The sequence below is a fragment of the Athene cunicularia genome (genome assembly GCF_003259725.1).
Source record: "Athene cunicularia isolate RWA chromosome 15 unlocalized genomic scaffold, athCun1 chr15_part1, whole genome shotgun sequence".
Lineage (NCBI taxonomy): Eukaryota > Metazoa > Chordata > Aves > Strigiformes > Strigidae > Athene > Athene cunicularia.
This window is the reverse complement of record NW_020799121.1, coordinates 7,715,555-7,726,565: the sequence shown is the minus strand read 5'-3', so window position 1 is coordinate 7,726,565 and position 11,011 is coordinate 7,715,555. Positions and strand designations below refer to the sequence as shown.

Here is an 11,011-nt window from a genome sequence, read left to right as displayed (position 1 = left end):
ACACACACACACACACACACACACACACAAAACCACACAGAATGTTCATCTCACTGGCTTTGGGGCTTCTGTTCCATGTGGTGGGAAGTGACACAGCCCTGGAGCCCCAGGATCTTGCACAGCAGTGCTGGCATCCACTCTGGGGCCAAGGAGAATTGTCTTTGAGCCCGCTCCTACATCAGGTTTACATTTCGGCTCCTTGGGGGTAAAAGAACAAAGGGGGTAAAAGAACAAAGGTGGTAACAGTGCTGTTATAACCCAGACACTGCGGGGCACGGAGGCTGCTCGCCAAGTCACTGTGCAGCACTTCAGCCACCCCACCTACAGCTACTCCACTAAGAGACAAGAAACAAAGACAGACCAGTTATTTTATTCAAAACTTTTAAAAAGTTAATAGACAAAAACTGATAAATTATTCTCACTGCATCAATGAGATACATCATGATGGTTTCCTCTTGCCCCCACAACTTGCACTACACAACAAGGATTTTTTGTTCCCTACTAACCCCAGGTTCCTCACAGTCATCCTGCCAGAGCAGTCCTGTTCCAAACAAGCCCTTAAATCTCATCTCGCTCGGCTGTGCTGTGATTATACTGCACACAGCCCTGACAGGAGTTCAGGGGCTCCCTCGTGGTGATAAAAGAATATGTGAGACAAGTGCAGTTCCATCTGCTGCCCTACAGTATGTGCTCTGGCACCAAGGCAGACTCTGCCCATGGTGACATTTTTCAACATTGCAGGTACTAAGTGAAGTAAGTTACTACACTGGTTCTGGTGCCAGCAAATATCCTTAGGAGGAAACACTTCTGAGCCTGCCCCACTTCTCAGCCACTGGCATTTTTCCCAGGATAAGCCTGGCAGTGTCAGCGCGGTACCAAGGAGCCCCCACACCTGAGCCGCCATCCCACAGAGACTCGGTCACCCCTCGGGCCACAGGAGTTTTAAGCACCAGTTTGCTCCAATACTGCAGCATCTCTGACCTGAATCATCTCTACCTCGAACTCGGTGCTGGTATTTCTCTACTCAGAAAGCAAGGTAGCAATACAAATCAGTGGGAGAAAGCACTCAAAAATATAAGAGTAACTGGAAGCACTTTCAGAAGATTGCTGCTGTTCCTCCTTCCATCTTACTGCTACAAATTCATCTTTACATCCTTCTACAGACCAAGTTTTAGTTAAAGGCTTTACAAGACTGAAAAATGGTTCAGAATAGCTTGAAGTACTTCCTGAGGATGGAGGAACACTTAGTATAAGCAGCAATTAGTTCTAGCACCACAGCTCTGAGGCAATTTTTTTTCTTTTTTTTTTTTTACCCTTTTTGCTTTATGCTTGCAACCTCCAGGCACAGTTTACAGGAGCTCTGAGGGGCAGAGGGAAACAATGACACAACATAAACACACATCCTCAACAGCTTACACAAACTGAAGTCTGAACAGCAGAATACCCCATTTGTCACTTCTGCAGGAGCTGAAACAAGCTGGGTCGCCTTCAGTTTTAGCTGCAGTGTGACACAAGGCTGTTCCCTCCAGTTCCCACACCACTTGCTGTCCTGCACAAGAGAAATATCCACAGGCACAAGCTTTGGTTACAGAAATTCACGGCGGGGTGGGGGGGAGTCAGTGCTCTTGCAAGTGCTGAGCACAAGGACATTCAGTCTCTGTATTCCACAGCTCAGCTTTGTGTTTTGGGGAATATTTGAGGACTGGACAGCTTCAGGCTTACAAAGATTTCTTCTTTGCTGGACTGAATGGCAGATATGAATATGTATGAAGAAGGCAAGGGGCTGTAGGACATTTTTAAGACAGCATCACATCCCAATATAACAGATAAAAATCTAGCAGTACCATAGCTGAATGTACTAGTGCAAAGAGACTAGAGGCAGCTGCTGGCCAGCCATCAGTTTTGCTCATCAGGTGCGTGTGATTTTATCTGGAGGCATGAAACCCGTGTCACCTAGTGTTCGAAGTGCCACTCTTCCATTCGGACGTATCACCAAGTGAGTTATACTGCCGTTGTTAAGAGACATTCGCAGCCAGCCTTCTGGGGGGAACTGCAAGGCTCTATTAAAAAAAAAAAATAAATATATATTTAAGTCATAAACAGTTATATTAGCATTCCCTCATAGCATCACTTTCTGCTCCAGAGTAAAAAAAAAAAATATTAAAAAAAAAATTGTTGGCCTTTCTGCAGCTTGCATGCAAATGATCCCAGTCAGTCAGCCTTGGAAAAACATTCTTCTTGTGCAACTGATAAGAGATCGCAGCATTGCTAACTGGACCAGTGCCAGCACTGCACTTGCACAGGCAGAGTCCAGCAGATGGGTGTGATTGCTGCAGACAGGATTGCTGCGCAGGGTGGAAGGCAGCAGCTCTAACGCAGTCAAGCTGCTGGGAACACTCTGAGCAACCTCGTACCAACGTGGAGGACAGAGAGCACAGGTTCGAGCTGGTCACTCAGCCAAGGGCAGCCCAGCCCTGCGCAGCTCAGGACAGGCATAGAGGATGGCTCACACCCCAGCGGTCTCCTCCGCTGAGTGAAGGTGCAAGTGGCAGACAGCACACTCCTCTGCCACACTGTTTGAGCCTTACCAGCATGGGCAGGCACGTAACAACAGCTGAGGAGAGGTAGTGAGATGGGATTCGTTCTACTTGCCTGGATGTCCCTATGGAAGAAATCCACAGCTACTTTCCCTCAGCTATACTGTTCTCCAGAAGTGGCAAGAGAGAGTACCTTGTGCTTTCAGTAGAAACACAGTGTCACAGACAGTCTCCAGCTGTTCTAGAATTCCTAACTGAACAGCCTCAGGACTTCAATCAACTGTAGTAAACAGCTGGAGGAAACACAAAGTTGTCTCAAACACCTTTTGTTTTCAGATACTGAGGGTTAACTTGGTTTTGGCTCTTATACAGTCTTTTAGAAAGGCTAAGAAATTAAGTAAAGCTACAGTCAAGCTAAATTCAAAGGGAACATCATATGGATTTTGTTCAACTGTGATAGCAGATAGCCTGGAATGGAAAGCACACAAGCACTTAAAAAGAAGAGAGAAGAAACAGCAAAGAGAAAAAGTATACAAGTATTTCAGAAAAAGCCTAGGTAGCAGCAAGACGATCTTTTTTGGAACAGGGAAGAATATTCTGTTTACTTAATCAATAATTTTAAGTATAGCAATTCTGAAGAGCTCTAAAGCAGCCCACAGAGCAGACAGGCTAGCATTTAACTAGCTCAGCTAAATCAAGCTAACTGAAATTGCTGTAGGTATTGATCAGATTGAAGTTTAATCACATCAGCCCTGCTTAAGACAAATTATCTTAGAGACAGTGCTTTGGTGATAGGGAAGAGGAATAAAACAGACACAGCTAACAGACAGACAGGCAAAGGTCCAGAACTGTTTTCTCCTTCACGAGCAACCTTGAAGTTAGTGGAAAGATCCACTCTCCCTCTGATCCTATACAGGATGCTACTGCAAAAACACACGAATACAACTTGCACACCATACAAAAGTTTCCATTAGTAAAGAATTCCCAAAACCAGATCAATCTTTGATTATGTAAGATCAAATCCACATTACCCCAAAAAGACACATCCAGTCAGATGCTCTTATTTGTTGTCTTTTCCAACAGCCCCCACAGCCACTGTCCTCAGGTTTATGGGAAGCAGAAGCTTATGGTATTAAAGAGGCTGTTTAGACATACAGAAAGGTTTTGAGTCTCACCAATTTAGCCATTTTCACTTTAGAATCAGAATGGAAGTGTTCTAATTTTCAAATCTGTCCTCCCTCTGCAAATTAATTCTGTGATGACGTTGCAGAAGCAGCTGCTCCCAACGCAGGCACCGATCAACCACCGCCATCTCTGAGCTGAGCGGTGCCACACCCCACACTCCTTCAATAACAGCACGACCTTTTACAGAACACGAATGAACAAGCAATCCAGCACGTACCTGCACACAATATAGCGGATCACGTTGGCATGGCAGACAAAGATCTCGTAGCTGTCTTCTTCCTGCTTTACATCAGCTCTATGAATGAAGTTTCGAAAAGCAGCCTCAATTCGAGCTCCATCTTCGTAATACTGCTAATGGCACAGAGTTCAGAATTAAACACAGCTCCGAGCAGCACATGCCATTGCCTGCGTTTGCAGATGGGCTGTGTCTTCTGAAGAGTTCTTTACAGGGATGCACGCCTGAGGTTGAACTAATACTTCAGGATTTTAAGTTATTTTAACTGTTCTGTACACTTACTGGAGAGGAAAAAAGTAGGCAATTATCTAAGGTCTGTGATGAAAAGCATCACCTCAGACACTGCAAGTTATTATTAGAGCCAACAAAGTATATTTAAAAAAAAACCACAAAACCCCCAAACAACACAAATACAGAAATAAAACCCCAAACACCAAAACACCAACTTTAAATAAAAAGTTACCACAGCTTCTGGTTTCCAATGAGAGACTGGAGGGTCTGGTTCTATAGGTGCTCCCTCTCTCAGCAGATCAGTACTAATTTTTTTGACTCCTGAAATATTTAATACACATTCAGAAAGGAGTTGTTACTTCACACGCTACTGCAAACAGGCCCACAACTCTACAGTCAACATGTTTTTCATATCTTTCTTAAGGAAGTCTTCCTCTCCATCCTAAAGACCAGTCTATCCACTTCCTATCAAGGTGTGTGAATCTCTCCAACACAACTATTTCATCAGCAGCAAGATGAAGTTTACTCCAACTAAGAACAGCCAGACCAGCCTGGCACAGCAAGTTGAGTCTTCCCAGTCTGCTGCACTTTGAAGAAATGTATTTGCAAGGATGTTAATCTAAAGTCATATGTTAGTTAATGCTTACTGCTAATTAATGCAAGATAATGCTAATACTACACTTTCTATATTTAATATATATATTTAAAATATTAATATCTTACTCTGAGGAAGGAAAGACGGTTTAGGTGGGGGTTTTCTGTTTGGTTTGGGGGGGTGTTTGGGTTTTTCTGTTTTGTTAGTTTTGGGGGGGGGTTTGAAACAGCACATTTAAGAAAATAAACAGATTGGTTAATAGAACTGACTTTCAGCTTGTCACACCTGATTATCTGCTAAAATACCAGACAATTATCTGTGGTCAATTTAGATACTGATATGTCTGAACAGCAGGAAAAATCTCCCCAAAAAACAAACTAAACACCAGCACCACTCCAAACACCCATATAAAAAAAAGTAGCCACCCACTCACATTAAAAAAATCCCTAGGCTTTTGGGTGTGCTACATCTTCCCCTGCACACCAGGGCAGCACAGCACACAAGGTGGGCCTGATAACTACCCCAGCAAGCATACAAGAACTGGAGTTTATGATCCTCTCTCCTGCGCTATTGCCCTGAGACTAAGGACTGAGCCAATCCTGATGACCTGTGACAGTGTTTGCTTTATAAAACGTGTAAGTGAAGAGTAGCCAGCAGAGCTCTCCTACAAAGCAGTACATATAGGTAGCAGCTAACCACTCAGAGGGGCAGATCCCTCTTGTGTTTTTAGAGATGAACTGGAAAAAACAGCAGAATTAGGGTTGTTTCTTTATTCATACAAGGCTGCAAATTGGCTAAATAACATCTCAAACTTATGGACAAGCTTAGAGTTCTACTGGAAGCAGTTTTACAGATCACAATATAATGAAAAATTAAGGGAAGTCACTTACCTGGGAGATGTTTGCTTATAATCTCAGTTGTTTCAGTTGCTCTAGTCATGGAGGAGTGGATAATCTGATCAAATTTTAATCCAAAACTCGCCAGCCTGTGTCCAGTCAATTCAGCCTGCTCTCGACCTTAAAAATTCATTATATAAATTGGTGACATTCATGTAAGCACCTCACACAAACTACCAAAAAAGTCATAAAAGGTCTCCATCAATGTCAGGGTTTTTTTCCTTTCAAAAAGTAATTGGAAAATATTTTTACCAGAGTCATTACAGATCAAGCTTATTAGCTGGACAATTTCAAGTTGTATTTCCATCAGCAGGAAAAATTAGTCTTTGGGTTTTTTTCATTAAAATAAAAAATGTTTCCCAAACTTATGCAGAGACTTTCCCTGAAGTATTTGATATCCCTGCTAGCCCCATCCCAAGGGAGCCACTTCCAATGAAGGACAGTGCTGCCCCAAGCCACGTGCCATCTCTGTGTTCGGGGAGCACAGAAGAGGAAGCTGTGTCAAACAGACCCACTCAGACCTGAACTGCATTTTTCTCAGAACAGTTAAGAACCACAGAAGTTGCCAAGGAAGGCTTCATTCCATCTTTCAGGTAGGTAGGTGAAAAGCCAACAGACAGTTTGAGTAACTTACCCAAGGCACAGGATGAGACAGGATTAAGATTATACTTTGCTACCAGTTTAAGATAGCACCTTAGTCCTGAAATTAACATTTGACTCCTGTTTGCACACTGGTGATTAAGACTCGGGAAGAAAAAAGGTGTTTATACTGAACATTTGGAACTAGACTTCCAAAATCTCAATCAGCACTGCACAATAATAATTCTTCCCCCTCAAAACAGTCTCAGCAATACATATAAACAAGAAAGTGTCCACTGCTTTTAAAGTACACTATTAAAATAATACTAATTAACATGAGATCTAATCACAGAATCAATGAATTAACACAGACAGAGGTTATCCTCACCTCATGTAACTGACTACCAGTATTCCCAGAAACAGTGCTTAGTAGCAAAAGTTAAATGTATTTAATTATAAATGCTCCAACTGAAAGTCAGGGGTATTTTTTTTTTTTAATAAATCAGCAAATTAACTAACAGAAACAAGTCACCTTTCAAGAGAAATCTATCCCAAAGTTAGTCATGGAGCTAAGTTTAAAAGCCTTAGCCCTGGGGAATTATGTCAAGTTTAGCACAAAAGTTTGCTCAAGAAACCAAAGATAACTGGAAGTTTCCTTTGTGAAATTTCTTTATAACTGAGTGTGTTTAGAACTCCATAAAGCATGTTTTAATTTTTGGATTTAGAGGATCAAAAAACCACAAAACACAAACTTACTCATGACATCTTTCTGCCACAAAGAATCCAGAAAGCGGATTAAGGTTTGGCAGTGAGACCCAGAACAGAGCTGAGTTACTGACCTGTACTCATCAGGACAGCAGCACATGAAAAACCAATTTCTCAAAACGCAAAGTACAATGCTTCTAGAAAAACATACCAAGCGGGGTCAGAGTTCTGTCTTTATCAGCACGTCCATCCAAATTATACTGAGAATGACGGATAAGGAATATGTGCCTGGTGGCTTTTGCTTTGCAGTGATCTAAGCGTGAGGCAAGTTCCTCTTCCCCAGTTTCTTCGTTTTTCTTTTTGAGGTTGATAAGAGCCAGTGGTTCACGTCTAAACAAACACGTTTAAAATGACATTTTTACATAGGGGAAACCAAAAGGCAGAGGAATTTTACATTTGGATAGTCTTGCCTTGTTTCTAGATATAGCTGAAGTACTAAAGTTGACTGTTTAGCCATTTCTATTGCAAAACTGATTCAAACCATGGTGCAAGAGCTATAAATAAAAACCTGCATTAAAAAAAGGTAATGCCATAGGTTAAAAGGTGTAACTGACACAGATAAATTTGCTGTTAGCAGCAACAGCGACCTCTCAACTAAATCTTGGGGGAATAAAAAAAAAAAGCAACAAACGCAACGGAAAAAGTTAAATCCTAATGCAAACAGATGGTGTACACTGAAACATACGAAAGCTACAGTCTATCTGGACAAGAAGATTATAAACTCTAGCAGAGATTTCATATTTGAATTCCTGTCAATTCAATAGTTGTTCTTGGGATTTTCACTGATTTTCAGTCACAGGTATAATGGTAGATTTTTTGACAAGAAAAACTAACCAAGAATGATACCCAGGAAAAGAGGAAGAGTGCGGACTGATCATAAAGAAAACATTCTGTATCTAGAAGGCCCCATGATAACACCTACAAAACTTGCACTTCACCAATCACTTTTACATTCAATGACTAAACATCCCCCCAACAATATCCTAGAAAGACTCCATTTTTCAGCAGCGTGCACTGAGAATTATTTTGTGCTTCAGGTCACATTAGGGCTCTCCGGTAACACTTTTTTATTTTTCAGCCTAGAGTGCTTATTTATCCTTTCAACTTTTTCATCACTCCCTCCCTTCATGCCACTTTAATCTTTCTTCCATTTTGTCACACCACACACTAGCCTCCCTTCCAGCATACCAGAACCTTCCCTCCTGCACATCTCCCAGGCCGTTGATGCCGTTCCTCAGGAGGACACCAGTCACAGAGGATCCTCTCCTCCCTCCCCCAGTATCACAGATTAGTGCCACAGATTTCCCGCCACTGACACCAACACTGTGCTATCATCATCAACCCTGTCCAAATCCTTCACAGATTAGTTTTCTGGTCCCGTCTCTGCACTGATCCTCTACCCCATTAATACAAATCCTTTTGCTATGTCTCTCCACCTCAGAGCATAAATCCTTTCCCTTGATCTCATGCCTAAAGAAGTTAATTTATTTAATTCATACCAGACCTCACTTCTTCCATTATTATAATTAAACTTGTTTCTTTATTTGTCTATAGAATTTTTAAATCCAGAATATAATTTTTATCCAGTTTGAGACAGAGTAATTTAGTCACAGAAAACTGCTGCTTCACATACCGATTTCTACAGTTCACAGCCAGACTGGCTTTAAAAAGCCCTGCATCCATTTTGCTGGTTAGACTTGATTTCTATTAAATAATGAGGTTCAACACATTCTTTAAGCTGTTAAAGTTCAGCAAGGCATCAGAAATGAAACAACAGTCCAATAACAAGAAGTTCCATTCCTATTTCATAGGATACTTCCTCTGATTCAGTAAAAATACACTGCTGAAAAAATATATTAGAAAAACAGAAAAAAATCAGAAAACTGCAGAAACACATAACAAGAAATGCCTGGATGAAAGTCCCATCCTCTCCTCCTCAGCACCTCTGAAGTTACTTGATAGAGACATGTGCTTTCAAAAGCAACAGATGCTTTAACAAGTCATGATAACCAAGCTTAATATCTTTAGCACGTTAGTTTTAGAAAGTTTATGACCAGGAAAACTTTTAATACTGCTAGGACTTGCCAGTCTCACCTCTGTGCCCAGCATCATCATGGAGAGGATCCTCCTGGAAACTACGCTAGGGCACATGGAAAATAAGGAAGCGATTGGTGACAGCCAACATGGCTTCACTAAGGGGAAACTGTGCCTGACAAATTTGGTGACCTTCTATGAAAGGGTTACAGTGCTGGTAAAGGAACTGATGTCATCTACCTGGACTTGTGCAGAGCTTCTGACTCTTTAAATTGGAGAGACGTGGATATGATGGATGGAGCACTCGGTGGATGGGGAATTGGCTGGATGGTCACACTCAAGGAGTTGTGGCCAATGGCTCAATGTCCAGGTGGAGAGCAGTGACGAGTGGCATCCTCAGGGGTGGGTGTTGGGACTGGTGCTGTTTGACATCTTTGTTGGTGACACGGACAGTGGGACTGAGGCATCCTCAGCAAGTTCCCTGATGACACTGAGCTGTGTGGTGCAGTCACACGCTGGAGGGAGGGGATGTGCCATCCAGAGGGACCTGGACATGCTGGAGAGGTGGAGCCGTGCAAACCTCATGGAGTTCAACAAGGCCAAGTACAAGGCCCTGCACATAGGCTGGGGCAATCCCAAGCCATTAGTTGTTTAAAATATTGTAATATCTAGTTATTTGCTCATGACTTCTCTTTGGGGGGGGAGTGGGGAATGATTTACAAAGTGAAGTGGTCAGATGCTTTGTGTATTTATATGCCATTTAACAACTTCACATAACTTCAACCAGGTATAGTCAAAGCCATACCACACCAACTGGTAGACACCAAGCAGCAGAAAACTAAAATTGATCTGTGATAATGTATTTACATAATACACTTCCACTGTTTGTACACTACGATGAATGGCAATATAGTACACTATCCTTAACTACTATTAAATGTTATCTAGCTATATTTGTCCAGGCAATTGTGACTGCTACAACAGTTATTGCACTACCTCTCCTTCCTAAATTGCTAAAAAATAAAGTTACACGAGTCTGAAAGTACTTTAGAACCCCTTAAAGAAAATCAACCACTTCGCAGAACCAGAAAAGCCAGGATCTGCAGTTAAGCAAGTAGCTTCAGTATGTCCTTCAATGTAACTGTGTAACCCGGTATAACCTTATTTGATAAAATTTTTATTTTTATAACTAGTGTATGTAGCCCTATTTATATGAACATTTGATTCTGCAGCATCTCAAAGATCAAAACAGGATGCATTACACAATAAAAATCTGTTAGTGCTTAGTTTGGATTTACTATGATTAAACTGGAGCCTGACATAAGTCTCCCTGAGGAGATAATTCTACCAAACTGAAGCTAAATGAGCCAAAGCTCAATACAGATATTTGCACATTCTAATTAAAGAATCAGAAAAAAATGTAGTTAACCCTTGAGTGAACGTATTTCAACACTATGAAGAACACAACTAAGTTAGGTTCAAAGCAACACTGCCTTTACAAGGATTTAAGAACGCCAACTTGCAGTTTCATGGTCGGCTAAGCAGCGGGCCTAATACACACCTACCACGTGCACACGTTTTTCAGTCACAGAAACAGAAAAGTCTCAGTGTAGACATAGAGCAATACTGAGGTATGGTTAATACCAAGTTAAAAAAAACTTGCACGTCTTCGACAGAGTGCTCACACTTACCACAAACCCGAGGTTTGCAATCTCACTAGATGAAGGCATTAGAATAAAGGGATCTGTGCACCGCTGCAGTGGGGAAAGTCTCTGAACTAGACCAAGGCACAGGGAAGGCACCCCCCTTCAGAGCACTCAGGTGCTCCAGAACGTCAAGAATATTCAAGAATTTAAACTACGTTTTGCTCTGAACAGCTTACCACCTACAATCTCACCTGGAATGAGTCCTGCGGGCTCCCGACTGGGCTCTGGGGCGCTCCGCCGCCCAGGGC

At 41.9% G+C, this 11,011-nt stretch overlaps 1 protein-coding gene across 1 annotated transcript in view; it reads right to left on the bottom strand.

Moving 5' to 3' along the window:
- Positions 1 to 1,763: 1,763 nt before the first annotated feature.
- The window catches only part of PGAM5 (PGAM family member 5, mitochondrial serine/threonine protein phosphatase), a 9,816-nt gene continuing 568 nt past the window's right edge, over positions 1,764 to 11,011 (bottom strand). Inside the window, exons 2-7 of the mRNA XM_026859957.1 lie at positions 8,657 to 8,727; positions 7,175 to 7,353; positions 5,674 to 5,799; positions 4,421 to 4,509; positions 3,940 to 4,073; positions 1,764 to 2,060 (exon numbers count right to left, since the gene is read on the bottom strand). Of these exons, the coding sequence (XP_026715758.1) occupies positions 1,910 to 2,060; positions 3,940 to 4,073; positions 4,421 to 4,509; positions 5,674 to 5,799; positions 7,175 to 7,353; positions 8,657 to 8,727 (750 nt within the window). The 3' untranslated portion in view covers positions 1,764 to 1,909. The remainder of the gene's footprint in view (positions 2,061 to 3,939; positions 4,074 to 4,420; positions 4,510 to 5,673; positions 5,800 to 7,174; positions 7,354 to 8,656; positions 8,728 to 11,011) is intronic.